The sequence below is a fragment of the Heterodontus francisci genome, chromosome 35 (assembly GCF_036365525.1).
Source record: "Heterodontus francisci isolate sHetFra1 chromosome 35, sHetFra1.hap1, whole genome shotgun sequence".
NCBI lineage: Eukaryota > Metazoa > Chordata > Chondrichthyes > Heterodontiformes > Heterodontidae > Heterodontus > Heterodontus francisci.
The window spans coordinates 50,045,451-50,070,961 of NC_090405.1; the positions used below are offsets into that span (position 1 = coordinate 50,045,451).

The following is a 25,511-nucleotide window of genomic DNA, read 5'->3' on the forward strand; positions in this document are numbered from 1 at the left end:
GTCACTAAGTTTATCGATTTAGTTTCTCCATTTTTTTGGGTTGCTAATCACTGTAAAAAAAAAATCTACTCAACCCATTTCAACCCAACTTCAAACTCGAAAGTTATTTTTCTGGGATTAAAGATCCAATCTGCATTTGTAATTTTGTAGGATTGCGTGTATTTTTTTACAATTTGAGAGGCCAAAGTCTTGATCCAAAGCCACAAATACAAGTTCAAGTTGAAAAATCCAGGAGAGAAGACAAGTAATAGTTGGATGATAATTTTGGGTCTTAAAAGATTGAGGATTATGAAAGGAGGGAACGACTGAAGAAAGTGAGGAGTTGTGCATTTTTAAAAATCTAGAAAAGAATGATTTAATGTAGAAGATGGTGCATTGAGTCTTGACTTTAACATTATTAAACCCTCCAGCAGTAGTCATGGTAAAGAAAAAAATATTTTATTACATTATTAATATTTTATATTTGTGGTACATTACAGATAGACTAGATTCATTTCAGTACTTGAAATACCATCATAGGATTCAGGCCGTGGTTATAAACTGTTTAAACTTCAGTCTTGTGCTTCATGATGGTCATCTTGAACACATTGAGAATACTGTCTTGTCGTCAGTTCCAGATGTTCATTGCTCTCCAGTATTGCCTGCAGATTGCTCACCGATTAGTTGCTGAAGTGAGATCAGATGTGACAAATTCTGGCAAGCAGCCCCAGAACTCCTTGGGAAGGTAGCCGCGTAATGAAAAGAATGCACAATGTTCAGCCCCTCCAGAGTCCTGTCACTTGAGATCTCACTCCAGTTTTGTTTTGACTAATGCAATGTTCTCTCATTGACGACTAATAACAGACAACAGCAGCTTCTCACGTTTCAAGAGTGTCCCTCGTGTAGGTTGCTATACGAGGAGGAGCAGGAGGTACTGAGCAGGAGGGAAAGGAGGATTAAAGACCTTTTGCAGGGAGGGAGAGGGATGGAGAAAGAGTGCTGGACAAAAAAGGCCCAGCAATGGAAGAAATGTCCTCTCGAGAGAGTGAATGGCATTAGTAAACCAAAGTTAAGAGGAGCAAAGGGAATGGACTGGTGCTTAGGTTTGAAGAAGATCGGTCAAGTGAGAAAAGTGGATTCAGACCATGGAAGGATTCAATTGTGTAGTCAAGGGCCATAAAATTGGATGCTGATGAGCAGAGTCACCTAGAGAGCTGGTTATTGAACTCACACATAATGTCTTGACATCAATCTAAGCAGGTGCCAGTCTCAAAGTGGTACCTTTAGTACTCCAATCCCAGAAAGGTAGGGAGCAGTAGAAAAAAGACTTACAGTTAAACAGCATCTTATCACCTCTCAGAAACATTTTGAAGCCCTTCAGGTGCATTGAATTACTTTGCAGCATAGTTACTGTTATATAGTCAAAAATGACAATCATTAATACACAGCAAGATCCCACAAACAGTAAACGAGATGAATGACCAGTTATTGGGTTTTTGGTGCTCCGGTTGAATAGTGCCATGAGATGTTCACCATCCAAATTTGAAGCACCCCCAGCAGGTAGATTGTTTAGTGTTTTATCTGAAGGATAGCAAAGTGTCTCTCCCTCATTACTTCACTGGAGCATCAGCCTGAATGGGAGTTAAGCTAAGGCTGTGGGATCTTAAATCAGCATGACGTAAGAGTTCCTTACACAGAATGGTTAAGGAGGCGAGATGGGGATTGATTTATGTGGCATTGAGAGAGAAATGTTCAATACTCCTTGATGCAAGTTGCTTGTGTGGAAGGTGAGGGTTTGCGGTCAGAGGTGCCAATGGCATTTGCTAACCAGTTATTGACTCCAAGCTAAAGGCATCCAGAGAGGAAAACAATTAGGCACCAAACAAATCTCTTATTGGCCGCCCTCCTCAATCATTAAGTGTATCCAATCCTTTCATGTGGCTTCACATTGATTGTTTCCAAGATCCCAATGCATTGCTAGTCCTGTTTTCTTTCACAAGTGGGTTTAGTTCAGCCCCTTGAGCTCAGATTAGTGCCCATGGTAGTGTAGAAAGCTTTGAAGACTTGTTAAACTGGGGTAGGAGGGAAGTCCACAGAGTGTTTTTGAGATGTATTGAAAGTGCTGTGTCAAAACCATCATTGATTGTATCTGACAACAGCTCAGGCTGACTGTTCGAAATGGGTCCTCACTTATCTTGACTGGAATTGTGAGCAGAAACCTCATTGTACTGAGGCAATTGGATTTCAAAGGATTGTATGTTGATGAATGCAAAGGTACTATGGGTGGGGCTGAATATTTTGTCTTCCCTTCCCTCTCATTGCATTTATTTAAAAAAGATTCAATTGGGGACAGACTTTATCATTGCAAATCTCAAGGGGGGGACCCCAGAGGCTGAGGTATGGTGTTATGGGAGCCAACGTCTCTTTGGTACCTCGCCCATCATGGGGGAATCGAGTGATGATAGTTCCAAGTTACAAGTGGGTTAGATCTTGTCTGCATCTGACATCCACATACATGTACCTTTTCAGCAGGGGACACTGGATAGTGATCGGATTCCGAATCCCAAACTCAATTAAGGTTAATTGTAGCCTCTTCCCAAACTACTAACTTGCTGAGATCAGCTCACTCAACGCAGATGAAGAGAATCAAAGTCATGGACCAGCAGCATCTTGATTTTAAAATTTCCATGCACATTTTTAAATCCCTCCATGACCTCGCCGCTTCCTATCTGTGTAATCTCCTCCAGCCCTACAGCCCTCCGAGATCTCTGTAATCTTCTACAGCCCTCCGAGATCTCTGTAACCTCCTACAGCCCTCCGACATCTCTGTGCTGCTCCAGTTCTGGTCCAATTTTTATTGCTCCACCATTGGCGACCGTGCCTTCAGCTGCCTGTGCCCTAAGATCTGTTATTCCCTCCCCAAACCTCTCCGCCTCTCTACCTCACCATTTTTAAGACACCCCTTAAAACCTACCCCTTTGACCAAGTTTTTGGTCACTTGTCCTAATATCTCCTTATGTGGTTCAAGGTGATGATACTTAGTAGCTTTGGTGGGCATCCAATCTTTTCTAGTAGTCTGAAGAGACCACGTCTGCTGACGAGGTCAAAGGCTTTGGTGAGATCAATGAAAGCAATGTAGAGGGGCATCTGTTGTTCACGGCATTTCTCCTGTATCTGACGAAGGGAGAACAGCATGTCAACTGTCGATCTCTCTGCACGAAAGCCACATTGTGCCTCAGGGTAGACGCGCTCGGCCAGCTTCTGGAGCCTGTTCAGAGCGACTCGAGCAATATGAAAGGCACAATTCAACATGGTGGCTCCTCATCAGAGCCCTTTTCTATCCTGAGTGGTGTGAAACAGGGCTGTGTTCTCGCACCCACACTTTTTGGGATTTTCTTCTCCCTGCTGCTCTCACATGCGTTCAAGTCCTCCTGAAGAAGGAATTTTCCTCCACACAAGATCAGGGGGCAGGTTGTTCAACCTTGCCCGTCTAAGAGCGAAGTCCAAAGTACGGAAAGTCCTCATCAGGGAACTCCTCTTTGCTGACGATGCTGCTTTAACATCTCACACTGAAGAGTGCCTGCAGAGTCTCATCGACAGGTTTGCGGCTGCCTGCAATGAATTTGGCCTAACCATCAGCCTCAAGAAAACGAACATCATGGGGCAGGACGTCAGAAATGCTCCATCCATCAATATTGGCGACCACGCTCTGGAAGTGGTTCAAGAGTTCACCTACCTAGGCTCAACTATCACCAGTAACCTGTCTCTAGATGCAGAAATCAACAAGCGCATGGGAAAGGCTTCCACTGCTATGTCCAGACTGGCCAAGAGAGTGTGGGAAAATGGCGCACTGACATGGAACACAAAAGTCCGAGTGTATCAGGCCTGTGTCCTCAGTACCTTGCTCTATGGCAGCGAGGCCTGGACAACGTATGTCAGCCAAGAGCGACATCTCAATCCATTCCATCTTCGCTGCCTCCGGAGAATACTTGGCATCAGGTGGCAGGACCATATCTCCAACACAGAAGTCCTCGAGGCGGCCAACATCCCTAGCTTGTACACACTACTGAGTCAGCGGCGCTTGAGATGGCTTGGCCATGTGAGCCGCATGGAAGATGGCAGGATCCCCAAAGACACATTGTACAGCGAGCTCGCCACTGGTATCCGACCCACCGGCCGTCCATGTCTCCGCTTGAAAGACATCTGCAAACGCGACATGAAATCCTGTGACATTGATCACAAGTCGTGGGAGTCAGTTGCCAGCGTTCGCCAGAGCTGGCGGGCAGCCATAAAGACGGGGCTAAAAGGTGGCGAGTCGAAGAGACTTAGTAGTTGGCAGGAAAAAAGACAGAGGCGCAAGGGGAGAGCCAACTGTGCAACAGCCCCGACAAACAAATTTCTCTGCAGCACCTGTGGAAGAGCCTGTCACTCTAGAATTGGCCTTTATAGCCACTCCAGGCACTGCTTCACAAACCACTGACCACCTCCAGGCGCTTATCCATTGTCTCTCGAGATAAGGAAGCCAAAGAGGTTCAAGGTCAAATTTTGTTTGATAATGCTCCAGTGAAACGCCTTGGGATGTTTTACTATGTTAACGGCGCTATATAAATACAAGCTGTAGTTGTGATTGTTGAATCGTCCTGGTGTATAAGACTCGATTCACACAGGTGGTGCAACGCATCTACTAAACCATCAATGAATTGGTGTTGTTTCTGAAAAGAAAATAATGCAACTTTTTACAAGCGCACAGTAAATATGAAGTGGTATTAACTGGTCGTCAACAAATTCAGGCTTGTCTATCAAAGTCTGTATGAAGTTGCTGATGCTGAATTGTGGACTATTTACATGTGTCTGCTCCCTGCAGACTCCTGGCCTCGTTGCCGTGGTTACAAGGCAGCATTTGAAGCTGTCACATTTGGTTGTAACAGCCCAAAAATACAAAACAAAAAAAAACACAAAGCACCACTTTTCCTACATGACTTGATGTGAGTGACAGTGAAGAAATAATAAAGCATAGTACAAGAAAAGGCCATTCAGCCCATCAACCTCACTCCTTCCACAGACTTTGAATTGCGCCCAAATCCATGGGCCCTTCCATCAGACAACACCTCTAAGAGCAGATTAGACTTGGAGTTCTTTACCAGGCAGCTACGAATTCTCCAATCCTGGTGCCAATGATCTGGTGTATTTGTATCATTTTGGAAACAGGATACTTTAAATAAAATTAATGGCGAGCAGAGACTTGTTGAGCTGTTGCTGTTTATTCTGATGCTGTTTCCCAGGCAGGGTGTGATATAGGGAGAATGAGAGAGGTCCATGACCACTTCAGTCAGGGTATGGCTACAGGTTGGCCATTCTTTGCCTGAATCAGGCCTTCCCTGATGCTTGGACTGGGCCCTTCTGCACTGACATAGAAAGTGCCAGTGGGATCTTTGCATCTTCAATATGGTCCAGTCCTACTCCAGCACTTCTCTACATGCTAGCCCCAAGGTACATACCAGGTTAGCTCACCTAGTTATGCTTTTACCTCAGAACGAGGAAAGTCCTGAGATCAAGTCCCACTCCAGCAATGCTTCAATTTTAAAATTCTCATCCTTGTTTTCTCATCTTTGTTCCCTATCTCCGTAATCTCCTCCAGCCCAACAACCATCTGGGATCTCTGCACTTCTCCAATTCTGGTCTCTTGCGCATCCCTGATTTTAATCGCTCCACCATTGTGCCTGGGACTAAAGCGCTCGAATTCCCTCCCCACCTCTCTATCTCCTCCTTTAATCTGCTTTTTAAAACCTACAATTTGACCAAGCTTTTGTGTCATCTGTTCTAATATCTCCAGATATGGCTCAGTGTCAAATTTTATTTGATAATCACTCCTGTGAGGTGTCTTGGGAGGTTTGACTACATTAAAGGTGCTATACAAATTGTTGTTGTTGTTGACCTGAGCGCATAACCTGGGCTGACATTTCAGTGCCGTGCTTGGGGAGTGCTGCACTGTCAGAGGCGCAGTCTTTTGGATGAGACTTTAAAGCCAGGAGCTGCCTGTCTTTTCAGGTGAACGTTAATGATTCCACAGCTCTACTCGAAGAAGAACTGGAAGGCTTCACATCGTCCCGATCAACATTCCCATCGTCCCGATCAACATTCCCATCGTCCCGATCAACATTCCCATCGTCCCGATCAACATTCCCATCGTTCCGATCAACATTCCCATCGGCCCGATCAACATTCCCATCGTTCCGATCAACATTCCCATCGTCCCGATCAACATTCCCATCGTCCCGATCAACATTCCCATCGCCCCGATCAACATTCCCATCGTCCCGATCAACATTCCCATCGTCCCGATCAACATTCCCATCGTCCTGACCGACACTCTTTCCTTGACCAACAACATCAATAGAAAGTTTAACTGCATGTTCCTCTCGCTGCTGTTTAGATCTTGCTGTGCATTCCTGCCTCCAATATATAGCGACTGCACTTCAAAGTAATTAATTGAAATGTGAAGTATTTTGAGAGATGTGATACATTTCCATGTACTGCCAAGCTCATCATGTTCAATTTAACCAATTTGAGAACTCCACCTAACTGGTGGGAAAGTTCAACATAAATACACCCTATTCAAAAAGGTTATCCAGCAAAACTCCAGAGTGTTCATCAATCTCACATCAGCCACACAAACCTTCCCCAGCCTTTGCATTACTTCATGCCTGTCCTTGCATCACATCATCTCAAGCTATACCTCTCCCTTTGACTGGGCACCTTCATGAAAGGAAATATAACCCAGTACTATCGTGTCTCGTGTTTCTTAATTATGTTTTGTACTAAGAAAAGGTCGTCCATAACTCTTCAAAATGTCAAAAGTATCAAGAAACAAGACAAAAGCCAGTCATTTCCTGCTGGTTTCATCTGACTTGGAGCTGTGAATTTACAAACGCCTGCCAAATTGTGAACCTTGTTCACCAAGAACAGTGGAGTTCTCCCTGGTGTCCTGACCAATATTTATCCCTCAGCCAACATCATTAAAACAGATTATCTGGACATTATTGCATTGCTATTTGTGGGAGCTCACTGTGTGCAAATTGGCTGCTGGGTTTCCTACATTACAAGAAACTACACTTTAAAAGTTCTTCATTAACTGTAAAGTGCTTTGGGACGTCCTGCTTGTATCAGTGCAAATCCTTTCTTTTCTATTCAACTAGCCTTTAACTTTCCTGCAGGTGTTGTGTTTGCAGCAGTTCGACTTTCTGACCTTAAAGGGGCCAGCCAGATAAGCACAAGCTTGCCTTAGCAGCAGAATGGTACACTGAGCATCATACGGTGCAGCCCTGCTGCTGCTGTAAAACACTGCCCTATCTGACCTAAAAGGAGCAATGCCACAGGAAACTTGCTTGCACAATGCGTTCAGTTCTAGTGATTGAAGTTGGTCGCTCCCGAAGCTCATGATTACTGAATGATCTCAGCATCTGTAGGTGGAGGCTGAGCAGTGTTGGGAATAGGCAGTCCAGTCAAATCTGGAACTAACTTTTAGGTGTTGTTTTGACATTAATGTTTAACGTTCCTTCAGTTAACTGAAGTTGATCTTTTTTCATGGGAAGGCCTGTTCTGGCCTCAAGCATCTCCGATTTTAATCGCGCCACCATTGGCGGCCATGCCTTTAGTTACCAAGCCCTAAGCTCTGGAATACCCTCCTTAAACCTCTCCAGCTCTCTTTTTAAGACACACTTGAAGACCTCTTTGACCAAGCTGTTGATGAACTGTCCTAATATCGCTTTGTGGCTCTGTATCGAATTTTGTTTGATAACGCTCTTGTGAAGCGGCTTGGGATGTTGATTTGTTCGGGGGATGTGGGCATCACTGTCTAGGCCAGAATTTATTACCCATCCCTAATTGCCCTTGAGAAGGTGGTGGTGAGCCGCCTTCTTGAACCGCTGCAGTCCTTGGGGTGCAGGTGAACCCACAGTGCTGTTAGAAAGGGAGTTCCAGGATTTTCACCCAGCAATAGTGAAGGAAAGGCGATGCAGACTGCACTAAAGGTGATATATAAATATAAGTTGTTGTTGTGAACGGGCAGTTGGGTTGAATGCTGGAGAGTTGCTGTTGCCCAAGAAACTAGACAGGGGATAAAAGACAGGATAAAATCCTTTTCATCTCGGCTTCTAATCTATTTGTTGTAATATTTTGTCCCTTTTATTACCTGATCCTAATTAATTACCTATTATTCCATTATGCTGCTGTTCCCTCTAAAAGGCTACATCAGGGATTGGGATATCTCTGGAAGGCTGATTTTGGAAAGGATTGTGTCCCATGACTCTGCTCCACACGCTATTTAATCCTCCATTCAGCAATTAAATAGATACACAAATGCAAGGCGTGCTGCTACAGCATTTTGCGTGGAAATGATTGGATTTTGTAAATGTCCTTCTGTCTCCTGGGATATGTCTTGGCAGCAGAATATCTCCATTATTGCACTGAGAATGGACCAGTAGCTGACTGGGAGGGAACTACACAGCCCCAAATTCCAAATGATGCCCAAGTCATGCTGAATGCTGCCATTGAGTTACACATTATGAGGCATTGTCCACGCCTTATGTGTATACAGTTCATTCCCTCCACTTGCCCACGACCCCCCCACCCCCCTGCCCATCCTCCATTGGCTCAGAGTGCAAATACACTGAGCATGATGTGGGCGTCACAGGCAAGGCCAGTATTCATTGCCCAAGTTATGGAATAAACATTGGACAGGACACCAGGAAGAACTTCCCTGATCTTCCATTAGTGCCGTGGGTTCTTTTTACGACCACCTGATTAAATATATATATATATTATTATATAAATATAGTCATTTGGTAGTACAGAACTTGAGTATTGCTGAAAATAGGGGCATGTTGTCGAAGCTTTTTGTCTTGCACTCATCAGGACAATCCGCAAGAATAGCAATTTAAGGGAAAACAACAACTTTATACTGTATAAGAAGAGAGTGCTGATTGGCTGGCAAGTGAACTCTGATTGGTAGAGGCATTGCCATGGAGAATGCACCAGTTTATGGTGACTGACATTTGACTGCCAAGCTTTGTTTGAAATTTAAACCAGGCAGCTTGACTCTGATTGGTCAAGGCATTGTCCTGAGGAATGAACCAGCGAATGGCTGTCACTTAATTTGTTTAGCTGAAACAGGCGCAATGTTTGTACATGTTCTTTCTGTCTGCAATGAACAGGGCCCCGTGTATTAATATATGCAGCTTCCAGTATGCGCAAATGCGCCACACTGCGAGTCCTATAATATATATATATATATATAATATATGTATCCAAGTCCAGATGACTTGGAGGTGAACTTAGTGGTGGTGGTGGTGTTCCCATGACATTACTGATAGGTTAAAAGAAAGAAAGATCTTGTATTTATATAGTGCCTTTCACAACCTCAGGATGTGTCAGAGTGCTTACAGCTAATGTAGGAAATGTGGCAGTTCATTTGCATACAGCAAGATTCCACCAATAGCAATATGATAATGACCAGATCACCTGTTTTACTGATGTCGATTGAGGGATAATATCAGTCAGGACACTGAGCAGAACTCCCCTGCTTTTCTGAGAAATAGCGGCCATAGGATCTTTTGCGTCCACTGAGAGGGCAGACAGGGCCTCAGTTTAAAGTCTCATCTGAAAGACTGCACCTCTGACATTGCAGCACTTCCTCACCATTGGCACTGGGAGTGTCAGCCTGGATTTAGTGCTCAAGTCTCTGCAGTGGCACGTGAACCCACACCCTTCTGACTCAGAGGTGGGTGTGCTACCCACTGAGTCACTGCGGCCACCTCAGTAAAGAGCACTCGGGGCCCCAGGTTTGATTTCAAATTAGCTGATCTCAGCTGGGCTGACAATAGAGACAGCAGAGCCAAAATATTGAGAGCAGTAACTGTAATGTCAGCTTTAATCAATGTCAAGTGATGACAGCAACACTGCTAATACTTCCATTACTGTAGCAACATTTCCGTTGTCCTGATTACATAGAAAGACTCCTGACTCTGTATACTCCAGCCAGGGGAAACAGCACCTAGGGAATCTCCAGGCAATCCATTAATGACTTAACTGACCATATTATGAGACAATTTTAACCGTTTCAGTGAGATCACCTCTCATTCCTCCGACCTCATTCTACTCACTCCCTACTCAGACCAGCTGTGGTTCATTGGGTAGCACTCTCTCTTCTTTGAGTCACTAGGTTCCAGGTTCAAGTCTCACTCCAGGGCTTGAGCACAAAAATCAAGGCTAACACTCCAGTACAGTACTGAGGGAGTGCTGCACTGTCAGAGGTCCCAGGGCTGAGGTCGGATCTGCTTAACTGGGTGGATCGAAAGGATCCCATGACACTATTTTGAAGAGCAGAGGAATTCTCCCCGGTGTCCTGGCCAATGTTTATCCCTCAATCAACATCACAGAAACAGATTATCTGGTCACTATCACATTGCTGTTGGTGGGAGCTTCCTGTGACAATCTGGCTGCCACCTTTCCTGTGTTACAACAGTGACTATAACTTCAAAAAGTACTTTATTGGCTGCAAAGCACTTTGAGATGTCTGATGGTGGTGAAAGGTGCTATATAAATGCAAGTCTGACTTTCTTTCATTCTAGGAATCAATCTAAAAGCCTATCTGTTTTATAGAGGAAGAGACTGAGGAGGTGTCACAGATAAGTTTTAGATAGTGAGAGTTAGAGCAAGAGACATTGTCATGAACCCTGATCTCGACACAGCGAGGGTTGTGGCAGGACAACAGTCCATGTGGAGCTCAGGAGTTAAATTTGCAGGGCTATGGGGAAAGGGCAGGGGAATGGGACTAAATTGGATCACTCTTTCAAAGAGACAGTACAGGCACAATCGTCCAAATGGCCTCCTTCGGTGCTGTAAGATTCTATAAAGATGATAGGGATTGTCTGTCATATGAGGAGGTTTTTCTTATAGCCTATCCAGGACTGTGCAGGAGGTGCTAGAATAGCCGTCCCAGATATGGGAGCTGTGTTCAAATCTTGCCCAGAAATGGAGCTTGTTAGAGTTAGGAACTGTTGAGGGCAAAAGTGTTTGGTGCAAGATGGGAAACAGCTTGGGTTATAAGTGGCAAGTAACAATGGTGCCACGCAAGTGCCAGGCAATAATGATTTCCAACAAGAGAGAATCTAATCATCTCCCTTGACATTCAATGGCATTACCATCACTGAATCCCCCACCATCAACATCCTGGGGGTTACCATTGACCAGAAACTGAACTGGAGTAGCCATATAAATACTGTGGCTACAAGAGCAGCTCAGAAGCTAGGAATTCTGTGGTGAGTAACTCACCTCCTGTCTCCCCAATGCCTGTCTACCATCTACAAGGCACAAGTCAGGAGTGTGATGGAATACTCTCCACTTGCCTGGATGGGTGCAGCTCCAACAACACTCAAGAAACTCAGCACCATCCAGGACAAAGCAGCCCGCTTGATTGACACCCCATCTACAAACATTCACTCCCTCCACCACCGACACATAGTGGCAGCAGTGTGTACCATCTACAAGATGCACTGCAGCAATGCACCGTACCTCCTTCGACAGCATCTTCCAAACCCACGACCTCTTTCATCTAGAAGGACAAGGGCAGCAGATGCATGGGAACACCACCACCTGCAAGTTCCCCTCTAAGTGACACACCATCCTGACTTGGAACTATATCGCTGTTCCTTCACTGTCGGGTCAAAATCCTGGAACTCCCTTCCTAACAGCACTGTGGTGTACCTACTCCAGCTGGACTGCAGCGGTTCAAGAAGGCAGCTCACCACCACCTTCTCAAGGGCAATTAGGGATGGGCAATAAATGCTGGTCTTGCCAGCGATGCTCACATCCCATGAAACTAATATTAAAAAATGCTTCTTTGAGGTAAATGGAGCAGATAGGGGACCTTTGTTTGAAATTAGAGGAGGTAGTGAGGCCAAAATTGTTGGTGGTTAAGTGATTAAAGATAGAGGCTTAGATGGTAAGGGAAGCTAGTTGCTGGATAGACAACTAATCTAGATGCTAAGAGGCTGTTCCCCTAGGCTGGAGATTCTAGAACTCGGGGTCAGGATGAGGGGGTCAATCATTTAGGACTGAGATGAGTAGGAATTTCTTCACTCGAGGGTTGTGAATCTTGGAAATTCTCTACCTGAGAGGGCTGTAGATATTCAGTCTTTGAGTTTATTTAAGGCTAGGATTAATAAATGTTGGTGTCAAAGGAATATAGGGATAGGTTGGGAAAGTGGGATTGAGGTAAAAGATCAGCCATAACCTTATTGAATGGCAGAGCAGGCTTGAGGGGCCAAATGGCCTACTCCTCCTATTTCTTAACCTGGTGTGAAGAATTGGGGAAAAAAAAAATCAGGATTTTTCTTGACCCTATTGAAAAGCACGAAGGAGATCAGGATGTGGGGAATCATTCATTGCATCACAAGAATGCTGGAGATTGTGAGCTCTGAGGGCGGATATCTGAAGGAAGTTCACAAGTGTCGATTTGAACCATATGCAATGTGTGGGGAGGAGTACACTGATATGGAGATGAACAGGGTCAGAGAGAGGACAGAACCCAGTTCTTGAGTTACTTTAAAATGAGTCCGTGGATGAGAAACAAAATGACTTGTAAAGAAGCAAGCTCGCTAGCCATGAAGAGAGCTTTGGGAGGAGGCCTGTGCAGAGTGGAAGGGAGTTGAGATGTTCTGGGCAATGGCATGCTTTGTTGAAGTGCTCATGAGCAGAGACCCAGAGCTGTCCAGCTTGGGCAATCAGATCACCAGAGGAGTAGCAGTACAGAGAACTAGACTGGGGTTTGTGTGTTAGTCTTGTGTTGAGGTGATGGACAATTCGAGAGTTAACAACAGTATTCAGAAGTTTAGAAAGTACTGATGTAAGGGCAGTAGGGAACAGTTTGAAGGGCAAAAGGTACATCGTAAACACAGCAGGCAGATTCCATTATTCATTAATGATGGGAAGAAGTGTGCAGTAGCAACATGGGAACCAATAGCATTCAAACCGGGATAGATTTTCCAATTAATAAATGTATTGATCTGGACTAGCCTCGTTAATCAGCCCGGGTTCCCACCGTACAGTGACAGATTGGCAAACCAGTCGCTCACTGTAAATAAGAACTTCTCTTTCAGTTTCCTATACTAACTATGGTGAGGTGTTTCCCTTTTTGTTTAATAGAACTAACTGAATAAGACCTCTTGTGTCCTGGGTTCAAATCCAGCCCAGTCTAATGGAATTGAACAATGCTGGGCTGGCCTATGTGAAGCAGGTTTGTCGATCTCAATCTCAAACCTAATCCCTAATTCATTACTTATTAGCAGAGAGATCTCGGGAATGGCTGGTATGAAAAAGGCATGTCCCTAGTTGCAAATCTGATGGGCTTTCAGTTTGAACCACTGCAGTCATAGAGTTGTTGAGTCATTTATGGCACAGAAAGAGGCCATTCGGCCCATCAAGTCCATGCCAGTCTTTGTATTGATTCTGTCCCCTCAATGGCGTTGAGCAGTGACTGATGAGAGGTAGTGGCAGGGGCACTGATCAAGCTTCCCTTTCCTGGATGGTGTCGAGTTTCCTGAGTGTTTTTGTAGCTGCATCTATCTGGGCGAGTAATGAGGATTTCATCACACTCCTGACTTGTAAAAGGTGAGCCACTGGCCTCAGAGTACCCAGCCATTGCCCTGCCCTTATGGCCACAGAATTGATATGGCTGGTCCAGTGATTGTACTGGTCAACGGTGACCTCCAGGAAGTTGTTGGTGGGGAGGGGGCTTGACGATGGTGGTCTGTTGAAGGTCCAGAGGAGATGGCTGAGCATTCTCATTTGAAAGATGGCTCCTTGTACGTTGCAGGATCTGGTCTGCAATGTATTGAAGTGCCGACCCTGGTTAGATGCTCAAATTCTGGCTTGGGGCTTAAACCTTTTGACATAGAGGTGAATGATCCACCAACTGAGCCAAGCTGTAGCACTGTGGTACGTCCCATTATTACATTGACCTGCCTCCTAACTGTTCCACTGGATACCTTCAGTGAAGAGTCAGTGACCTCGCTTAGACCCATCTCCTGTTTGCATCTTTTGTTAGTCAACTTTCCTTCGATTTTAATGATTAACCAAATTAGATTGGATTTCTGAGCTGGAACATGGAGACAGATCCATATCATCAGAACATTGCCCACTGACTCTTTTACAGAGGGTATAAAGACTTTTCTGAGTTGCTTGTGCAGGGAACACCTGAAGCAGCTCCATAACAACTGAATATCAGCACTAGACTTGGTGAAGAGAATTGAAGCTTTACATGTTGTTTTCAGGTCCAGCATCGTTGGAAGGAATCACTTCCTTTACTTTATAATAAAGTTCAGATTTTCAAACTGCCCCCTCCTGGAGATGCTGATTCTTGCTGGGGTACAGTTCCAGGGTTGCTTACCCACCTTTTCCTCATGCTTCACCCAAGTGGTCCATTCCCGTTTGCAAATCTATATAATCAGTATCGCTGGACTGTTCAACTGCACAGGGCATCACTGCTGGCTCCAATCGGTTCCTTACCCAAGGACCCCACCCACATGCACTTTCTGGCCGGACGATAGCTCAACAATGATCTTTGCCTTTTCCTGTTGCTAAAATTATATTCTCTGATTTTAACATGTGCGCTCAGCATTTTGTAGGTGAATTGCAAATGATGGTTTAAAGTAAAATCCTTAACTTTTTTTCAACTGAAGTGGAAAATCTAACCACTCATCGCTCTGTCAGGTGAGCTGCTGAGCCGAGATTCTATCTGACTTTTCTGGAGAGATGGTAGGACTATGGCCAAAGCACTTTCTTTGCCTAACAAACTATTTGACAACTGATTGAAGGGCAAGGACCCATTGGTAAGACTCTAAGATTGTAACATTCTCTTTCTCGGTGAAGAAAGCAGTAGATGACGGCAGCTGCTACAGAGCAGGGAATTGTTGATGGGATTTGGCATCCCTGAACTCTTTGTATCAGCAGGGGAATGAATAGATAGAAATACTTCTCTCAAACCTGTTCTTTTAAGGTTGAGTTACATTGTGTATATGCTGAGTGTTTCCTGCCTTCACTCTTAGTTGATTTACAAAGAGCTCAAAACTCTCTGTCAGAAAAGTGTTAATAATTTAAATTACTTTTCCTAACAGAATCACTAAAGCTGTGTTGTGGCACCAGCTCAGAGTTTGATCTTAAGAAAAATCCTTGAATGCCCTTTACAAAGATCAATTGGTTGGAATAATTCTGGTCAAAGTTTCAACCTCTGTGTGATTTTTCTTTCTTTTAAAAATTGATTTTATTTCATTTCCTTTTGGCTATTCCATATTTTTGCAATGTGGATGAAAAGGATTCTATAAATTTGAGATAAACATCAGATTTACACACAGCAAGTCTATTAGGGGATCCCCAAACAGATGAGTAATAAATTAATTAACATGGGCATGTTTGCCAGCATGTTTGAAATGCAAAGATGTGCATTTACACAGCATAATGGCTCGTCTGTCAGCACTTCATTAATTTTGAAGTGCAGGTTCTGTTATTATGGCAGAAAACATTTTGGACACAGCAAGATCCCACAGTGAAACTAAAAACTTGCATTCATATGGTATCTTATCCTCTCTCAAGATGTGTTGCATGCTCTGGTTTCGAAGTGTGGTGATAAGTGTTGGAAAAAAGTGAAAAATTAATTATTTTGGTGCTGGAGGAATATTGGCCAGGACATTGGAAGCGCTCAACTCTTCAAATATGGCTTGGGACCTTTAACCTCAAATCACTTGAACTCGCCTCGGTTTAACATCTCATCAAAACACTCTCGCTGCTGGGCAGAATTTTCAGATGGGTTTATATGTTCAAGTCTTGAATTGAGGCTTGAACCCCATGACCTTCTAATTTAGAAGTTAGAGTACTACCAATGGAGCCAAGCTAACTGTCAGTTCAAAGCCACTCCATTGTTGGGACTGATGGGAGGAGCTGTCTTGTGTCCCCAACACCGTTCTGTAGATTTTAATGGTGGTTGTTAGTTCAGAGCAAGTTGGGGATTGACATGTTTTCACTCAATGCGAGGGGAAAAAAAAAACACACACCAGGAAATCTCACAGCACTACTGACACCCAAAGCACTTGTGGTACGTGGCTGGGTGTAGTAAATAAGATGTTGGGGACAATCCCACAATCCGGCATTGAGTGAGGAAAGTGCAGGACTGCATGCATGAGTTTTCGGCCTGTGTGTCCCATTCCTTATGGAGCTCTGGATCCTGAAATTGTAGCTGTTTTGAGATAGAGTCAGAGTTATACAGCACATAAACAAGCCCTTTGACCCATCGTGTCTGTGCTGGCCATCAAGCACCTATCTATTCTAATCCCATTTTCCAGCACTTGGCCCATAGCCTTGTATGCTATGGCGTTTCAAGTGTACATCAAAATACTTCTTAAATGTTGTGAGGGTTCCTGCCTCGACCACCTCTTCAGGCAGTGTGTTCCAGATTCCAATCACCCACTGGGTGAAATTTTTTTTCCCTCAAATCCCCTCTAAACCTCCTGCCCCTTACCTTAAATCTATGCCACAAAAACAAGAAATGCTGGAATCACTCAGCAGGTCTGGCAGCATCTGGTCACTGACCCGAAACGTTAACTCTGCTTCTCTTTCCACAGATGCTGCCAGACCTGCTGAGTGATTCCAGCATTTCTTGTTTTTGTTTCAGATTTCCAGCATCTGCAGTATTTTGCTTTTACTTAAATCTATGCCCCCTGGTTATTGACCCCTCTGCTAAGGGAAAAAGTTTCTTCTTATCTATCCTATCTATGCCCCTCATAATTTTGTATACCTCAATCATGTTCCCCCCTCAGCCTTCTCTGCTCTCAGGAAAACAACCCGAGCCTATCCAGTCTCTGTTCATAGCTGAAATGCTCCAGCCCAGGCAACATCCTGGTGAATCTCCTCTGCACCCTTTCCAGTGTAATCACATCCTTCCTATAGTGTGGCCACCAGAACAGTACACAGTACTCCAGCTGTGGCCTAACTAGCGTTTTATACAGCTCCATCGTAACCTCCCTGCTCTTATATTCTATGCCTCGGCTAATAAAGGCAAGTATCCCATAAGCCTTCCTAACCACCTCCTCTACCTGTGCTGTTGCCTTCAGTGATCTATGGACAAGTACACCAAAGTCCCTCTGACCCTCTGTACTTCCGAGGGTCCTACCATCCATTGTATATTCCCTTGCCTTGTTAGTCCTCCCAAAGTGCATCACCTCACACTTCTCAGGATTAAATTCCATATGCCACTGCTCCACCCATCTTACCAGCCCATCTATATCGTCCTGTAATCTAAGGCTTTCCTCCTCACTATTTACGACACCACCAATTTTCATATCATCTGCGAACTTACTGATCATACCTCCTATATTCACGCCTAAATCATTAATGTACACTACAAACAGCAAGGGTCTCAGCACCGATCCCTGCGGTACACCACTGGTCATAGGCTTCCACTTGCAAAAACAACCCTCGACCATCACCCTCTGCCTCCTGCCACTAAGCCAATTTTGGATCCAATTTGCCAAATTGCCCTGGGATCCAATGGGCTCTTACCTTCTTAACCAACCTCCCATGCGGGACCTTATCAAAAGCCTTACTGAAGTCCATGTAGACCACATCAACTGCCTTACCCTCATCTACACATCTAGTCACCTCCTTCACTGCACCCATTTAACTTTGCCCTCTTTGTTTCTGTTTTCAAGTTATTACATACCACAGTCTTTCTAGTCTATTCTACTAATGCTCCTGATGCCTCTGCTCTACTGAATTTCCCCCTGTCTTGTTCTTCCCACATCCTTCCTCTGCGTTTTCACGGTGTTGAAATCCAGACTTGGCGCACCCTCCATTCCTCTACTCCCCCTTTCCAAGGGTCTGTAAACTGCAGGACTCCTCACCTTTCTAGGTCATCCTTTTCCTCCTGTGATCTATAGGTTTCAGCCATCTATCCAGGGAACCACTTGCTCATTGTTTTTACCTGGTCTTCTCGCTCGCAGTAACTATCTTTGTCTGTATCCTGTACTCTGGGCCATGGCCACTGCTCCTGGGCACATCAGTAATGAAAGACAGGGCAGTTCCCATTCACTCTGGCCCCGCAGGTGAAGAGTGACATGGGCACTGGATTGGCAGCGTGTCCACCCAAGTTCAGGAATAGCGTGTGGCGATGAAGATACACGCGAAGATAAAAGCAGGGGATAAAATCTAAATTAACATACTGGGAAAAGAAGATGCCTGCAGCTTGTTCTCTAATTGGGCAGTCAATTTGCCAGACTCCTTGTGTGAATCTTGATTCCATTTATCTATCTGCACACGGTCACTGGGGGACACTGAAACATATTGAATAGCTGTCACTGTAAATGAAATGGCTGTGAAAAACGGCCCCTAAGTAATTCGATTGTACCCACTTTGTGTCTTTCTTCTCCACCACCACCACCACCCCCCCAGGAAAAACCCTCCTGGAAGCAGCTTTGTACATTTAATATTCCATGGCCATTTAAAGCCTGCAACACCCTTTACTGGTCCCTCAAATGTTGGGTATTAAAGTCTTAATGATTGCTTCATTTAATTTAGATTCAATAACATTTGATTGAATTACATGTAATCGATATTTTTACTAAATGTCCTAATTTAGTATTTCTTTTACTGTTGAGCTTAGATGAAGATGAACCTCCTGTCTTCCACCTTTCGTAAACTTCAGTTCGCCCAAAACTCTGCTGTCTGTATCCTAACTCACACCAAGTCCTGTTCACCCATCACCCCTGTGCTCATTGGCTCCTGGTCCCCCGACAGCCCAAGTTTAAAATTCTCATCCTAGTGTTTAAATCCTTCCATGGCCCCCCCCCCACCCCACTATCTCTGTGACCTCCTCCAGCCCCACAACCCTCCGAGATCTCTGCCCTCCTCCGAAACTGGCCACTCCTGCATCCTCCACTTCCTTTGCTGCACTGTGGGCGGCTGTGCCTTCAGCCATCTAGACCCAAAGCTCTGGGATTCCTTAAACCTCTCGGCCCAACACCCGACTCCCCCTCCGTCCCCGCCCCACCTTCAGACTCTCCCTAAAACCCATCTGTTTGACCAATCTCTTAGCCACCAATCCCATTATTTAGTTCTTTGGTCCAGTGTCGATATTTTGTCTGATTACATTTCTGGGAGCTTTTCCTTGCGACTTAACAAAAATCTATCAATCTCAGCCCTGGAAATTTCAATGGTCTCTCAGCATTCACTGTCCTTTGGGGGAAGAGAGTTCCAGATTTCCACTACACTTCTTGTGGAAAAGAACATAAGAACTAGGAGCAGGAGTAGGCGATTCAGCCCCTCGAGCCTGCTCCACCATTCAATACGATCATGGCTGATCTCATCTCGGCCTCAACTCCACTTTCCTGCCTGTTCTCCATAACCCTTCAACCCAATACTAACTAAAAATCTGTCTATCTCCTCCTTAAATTTACCCAATGTCCCGGCATCCACCGCATTCTGGGATAGTGAATTCCAGAGCTTCCTGACATTACATCTGAATGGTCGATCTCTGAGGAGAAAAATTAGCAAAAATGTGCCTATTTTAGGTGTTCCAGAGGAGGCTGATTGCCCTACATTAAAGGAACCAGGGCTTAGTATGTAGTGTGTTGCTGCTGGTAGACTGTTGAGGTGCTCCCATAGTGGCTGTTAGGGAGTGAGTCCCAGGATTATGACCCATCAATGAAGGAATGGTCGATATATTTCCAAGTCAGGATGGTTTGTGCGATTTGGAGTTGATGCTGTTCCCACGTGCCTGCTGCCCTTGTTCTTCTAGGTGGTAGAGGTCAGGGGTTTGTGAGGTTCTGTTGAAGGAGCCTTGGCGAATTGTTGTAGTGCATCCTCTGGATGGTACACCCTGCTGCCATCAGTTGCATGCTCTTCACATTATTATTAGATTGGCGTATATGTGCTACTTGCTCACATTGGCAGAAATTGCAATGTAGCCACAGAATATCACATTTGGAGATGTCACCCTCACTGTGGTTGGCAGGACCTGGTGCCTGCTGCCTGATTTCCTCATGAGCTGAGATTTCCGGGCACCTGTCTGAATAACGCTCCATGCAAAACAGAGCTTACATATGGTCTATCTTTTAAATTCATTTAGTGTGGAGTGATTGATGTTTTTGAGTGATTGCACAGCGAGGAAAATGAGAATGGTGCACATGAATGTTCAACTCGTGCGTAATTAGGGTGAGGACTTGTAGGGACTAGCCACACAAAGAAACTAATTGGCCAGGAAGGTTTGGGTGAGTAAATCCTTATTTCTTTTGCACTCAGAGTGTTTCTCCAAAGAACACGATGGAAGGCTTTTCAGTCATTTCTTTTTCTTCCATCTCATGAAGATAATTCCTGTTGGGGTAGGGTTGGTTTTAAATTATTACTGTGTGGGGGGACGCCTTGTGAATATTGGGACGTCCTGTGACTATTGGTACAGTCCTGGGGAACCAAGGCAGTTGCTGATATGTTCCCAGGGAGCTGTTGTTAATATTGGTACACTCCTGAGGCACCCCTGTAAATAATGGTACACTCCTGGGGAAGCCCCTGTGCATATTGGTACACTCCTGGGGAAGCCCCTGTGAATACTGACACAATTTCAGGGAACTTCCAGCGGATACTGACACCCTTCCAGGGAGCCTCTGCAGTTCCTGTTATATTCCTGGAGAACCCCCTGTGAATATCGATACATTCCTGGACAGCCCACTGCTATGAATGTTGGTGCACTCCTGATGGGAGAGACAGTGTCAATGACCCAAAGGAATAGCACTAAAAAATAGAGTGCAGGAATCGAACTACTGTACCTGCAAGTCAACATATATAGAAACGTACAGCAACCTGACAACAGATTTGGAGCACATTGTCCCCCCCCCCCCCCCCCCCCCATGAGGCGCCCAGTATTTGAATCTCTGTGATGGGATATTGTTTCTTATGGGCCGTCAACCCTTTGGTTCCTTATTCAGATGGCCATTAAGTGTCCTGTCTTTTCGCTAGGACTTCCTGATGTGCCTTGCAAAAATGTTCTTACTGTGTCTGCTTCAACTGCGAAGAGCATCCAGCAAGGGCAATTACAGAAACTGTCCGGACTTCTGTGCGCCTGGTGAGAGCTTTCTGTGCTCCAGGGTGAAGGCCAGATCTGTCACTGCTGGTGGAAGTAATTGGAGGGATAGAATTAAGGCTGCGGCACATTAGCAGACATCGGTTTAAGTGAATTTCTTCCTGTTCTGTATCTATATCATTTGACTGAACGAACCTCCTGACGTCGATTTACATTCACATATTGACCAGTTACAAGATCGAGAATAGATTAGACACAAAGTGAAGTACTTTACATTGCAGTTAGACACTTTATTCTAATTAATTGTGGAATTTATGATAAAGTAATGGAGTGTGTTGCTGTGAATGGAAATTGTATAGCGTGGCAGCTGCCTGATGGTGTGGTATCAAAAGAGGATGGATTCTCTAAAGAGTGTAAATTTTGACCGAGGCATATTAACTCTGCCGCATTTAGCTTGTGTGTAAAATCTCCATATCCACCACCCTTTCTAAGGAGTCTGGTCTCCAATTTGTAGAGACTGCCCTGGGAATTCCCTTGGTCTCCAACAAGAGATGCAATGGAGTTTAGGGTATCCCAGCATTCATAGCAGTCCTGAAAGCACTCCATTAAACCCACAACACTTGGTGGTTTTGACAAGACAACTTTCACCATTGCTGTAAATGATGGGATAACCTCACCTCCATTGCTACTGCTTGCTCTCTAGACAGAAACGACCAGAGGAGACACTTTCAAATCCCTGACCAGGAGACGGAGAGAAATGAGAGGTTCCTGCGTCTGTTTGCTTAACTACTGGTGCGTTACTGGATAACGCGTGTGTAGATGCTGGCGAGAAGTGGATTGCATGAGGCTGTGATGTTTCCTGTAGCTGAATAGCCATCCAGTGCTCTCCATCAAAAGGTCAGCAGCAAGAATGGGCACGTGCCAAGGTACAGAAGGTGGAGATCGCCTAGGGGACTGTAGCCTGGAAAGAGTCCAGCTCTGTGAGAGAGGAGGGATGAAAGAATTTGAGTCTTAACCGGTGTGCAATACCATCTGTTAGTAACAGGATTTATGATATTTTCTGCATATTTACTGTAGTCTGTTAATTGTGCATAGGAAGGGTCATCAATAACCAGCATTAGCATGGCATAAAGGTTATATTTCGATGATGGATTGCGTGTGCAAATGCACTGTATTAATGATTGCATCAGGCGAAAGCCCTGGAGCACAATTGAAGCAATCTCAACCTGCATGTAAAGAAGCACATGGTCTAAATGGAACTTTAAAGTTTCATTATACAGGTTGCAGTGTTAAAGGTCATTCAGGCTTGATATATTGAGGCCCTAATGAATGACCTAGTTCAGTGGTCCTGGAAGGTGAGCTTCACTGCTAATTAAAGAGGGAATTGACAGCCCTCATCTTTAATTCACTCACACAGCATTCAGCATGTTTGATAATTCACTGACAACTTTTGCAGGAGAAATCCTCTGGTCAAATTGGTGATCCCACTCCAGCTCTAACTTCCAACTTCTCTCCGTCACATCTATAGTTTTCCTCTCCAGTGCCTATGTCAAGGGAATGTGCTGCCATTTCCCTCTTGTCTTTGGTGAGTTCTAAATGCTCCACTTCCCTTCACACACTCTCTCCTCCACCTATCACCTATCAGATGACAACCAACATGGGAATGTGAGGCAGGTGCTAGAAAACCTTCCATCTTCTGGAATTGTTTGGTAATGTTTTTTGGTTGGCTGAGTGCCCTATGTCCCAGCTTGACAATCTTCTGAGTATTGCACAGATAGTGCTTCTGTCCCTCCGATAAGTAGCTCACAAACTCACCCTGATGAGAAACACCTGAGTTGCCTAGGGCCAGAAGCATGGGTTGGCCAAGCCAAGACTTTGGGGCAACTCCCCTCCCCCACCCCCACCCCCACCATACACACATGTGCTTAAAGGTGTATTACTGGAGTTCAGCAGCTTAATACTGAACCCTGTAAGCTTTCCATTGCTTGTCCAACGAGACTGAAATAACTTGAATTTATAAAGCGCCTTTCATAATTTCAGGATGTCTCAAAGCACTTTGTAGTCAATGAAGTATGTTTAAATTGTAGTCACTGTTGCAATGTAGGAACTGTGACAGCTAATTAACGCAAAGCAAGCGCCCACAAACAATGTGATAATGATCAGATAATCAGTTTTTAGTGATGTTGATTGAGGTTTAAGTATTGTCCGCAGGAGAACTCCCCTCCTCTTAGAATGGTGCCTTGAGATCTTTCACCTGAGAGGGAACTGGGGCTTCAGTTCAACATCTCCTCTGAAACACAGAGCCTCTGACAGTACAGCACTCCCTCAGTACTGTACTGGAGATATCAGCCTGGATTACATGCTCGAGTCTCTGGTGTGGGGCTGGAACCTGCAATCTCTAACTCAGGGTAAAGTGTGACCCACTGAGTCACAGTTGACAAGTAGGAAAGCTCAGCCCTTTAGGGAACTGGTTTGCACGAGGTTCAGTGGAACTAAGTGGGAATATTCTTAGACCTCCAGTATTAAGCCAACTCTTCCAGGTCCCATCACTTAGTCGGGCTGGCTGTCTCAATCTCAGCCCATTGCTGTGCAGGTCATCCTGGAACTAACCTGACCCCACAGAGCCCCATGGGATGCCAGGGTTATTGTATGAGCAGAGATTGAGTCGAAGGAGCCTCTGTTCTCTGAAGTTTAGAGGAATGAGAAGTGATCTCATTGCAATGCAAAAAATTCCTCGAAGGTTTGACAGGGTAGATGCTGAGAGGTTGTTTCCCCTGGCTCGGGAATCTAGAACTAGGAGGTCAGGAGAAGGGGTCGACCAGGACTGAGACGAGGAGAAATTTCTTCACTCAGTGTTTGTGAATCTTGGGAATTCTCTACCCCAGAGAGCTGTGGGTGCTCAGTCATTGAGTATATTCAAGACTGAGATCGATAGATGTTTGGACACTAAGAGAATCGAGGGGTAGAGTGAGAAAGTGAAATTGAGGTAGGCGATCAGTTGTATCTTATTGAATGACAAAGTAAGGGACCACATGGTCTACTCCTGCTCTTATTTCTTCTGACACCTACCTCTCTAAATCTCCCCTTCACACAATGCAGGATCATCACTGTTTCACACACAGACAAACCAACGTCCCTCACTATTTGGACTCAGCCTGGGTGCTGTCCAGTAGTGGGTTGTTGTTGTTGCTGCTGTAACTTGTGTCAATGATCTGTCTCTCTGTCGTGTTATTATAGTCTCAGGGTTGTTAATGTTCTCCTGGTGTTGCACAGAGATACGCCGGAGGGGATCGAAGGACCCGCCCAGTAAACCACTGCCCCTGTACGACACGCCCTACGAGCCCACGGAGAACGGCGGAGACTCCGACACGGAGAAGTTGGTCTCTCACCGGCCCCGCGAGAGTCGCCTCCCAGAGGATGATGAACGACCACCAGGCGAATACGACCAGCCTTGGGAATGGAAGAAGGATCGAATCTCGAAGGCGTTTGCAGGTAAGTCTCTGTAATCTTCCCTGCTTAACTCTGAGCCGTGACTTAACCTTTATATTTCTTTTTGACTGGGTTTTTCCGTCTCCTCATCTGACGGGACCGGCTCTTGCTGGGCTACAGCACCACGAATATCACCCCTTCCAGTACCTCATCCACCCAGACATTCTCTTACAGTCTAGTTGCTCAACCAAGGAGGGCAACGAACTGAGCTTGGTCCTGTCCTCAGCATGATGCAGGCACATTTTCCACAGCACGGACCACTGCATAGCCATCAGCAGTGGGAACACAGACATCGTTTATAACCCCTCCACAGCCCAGGGACACTGGCGCCTATTGGCAAGCCCCGAATTGCCACCCAACTCGGGTTACTTAGATAGATGCAATATGAGTAGTTGGGCCGGTAGTTCCCAAAGCTTTCCAGCACTGGGGGTTTTCCTCACCTCATGTCTGGATCTGTTGTAGACTAATTGCTGCAAATAATGAACAACTCCATTATTGTTGTGTCATGTGATGAGTAGGGTGGTAAATGTGGAACTAGATGGACCTTGGTCTTTCTTTCTCCAGCAATTCCTTGTTGCTATTGCCTAATGGACCTGGAATCTAACCATACAGCTTCGTATCACACTGCTCAGTGTATTAACCCACTGAAAAAAACAATGGTGGAACTGCTGGAGGCCAAGGGAAAAGCCTTGGTGGATGGATGGATTGAAGCCAATGGTTTGAATTTGAGCCAGTCCTGATGGGTCTCTTAAATTGGTCCCTGAGTTGAACAGATGATTTAAATAGCAAAGGAGCCCTGTGAAGGTCATTTCGTGCGGCTAATGAGTCATTTGGTTAGAGAGTAACTGGCGACACATTGGCCAGATTTAGGACTGGCTGACAGTCCAGGCTAACCACCATCTGGTTAGCTGGGAAGTGAATA

At 45.1% G+C, this 25,511-nt stretch overlaps 1 protein-coding gene across 5 annotated transcripts in view; it reads left to right on the forward strand.

The window, feature by feature from the left end:
- Window positions 1-25,511, forward strand: part of LOC137350678 (SH2 domain-containing adapter protein F-like) — a 207,049-nt gene that overhangs the window by 49,178 nt on the left and 132,360 nt on the right. For 4 of the 5 annotated variants that reach the window (XM_068015535.1, XM_068015537.1, XM_068015536.1 and 1 more), the window contains exon 3: window positions 24,374-24,592. The exons of the other annotated variant lie outside the window; for it this stretch is intronic. In XM_068015535.1, the coding sequence (XP_067871636.1) occupies window positions 24,374-24,592 (219 nt within the window). The remainder of the gene's footprint in view (window positions 1-24,373; window positions 24,593-25,511) is intronic. 5 annotated transcript variants of the gene reach the window in all.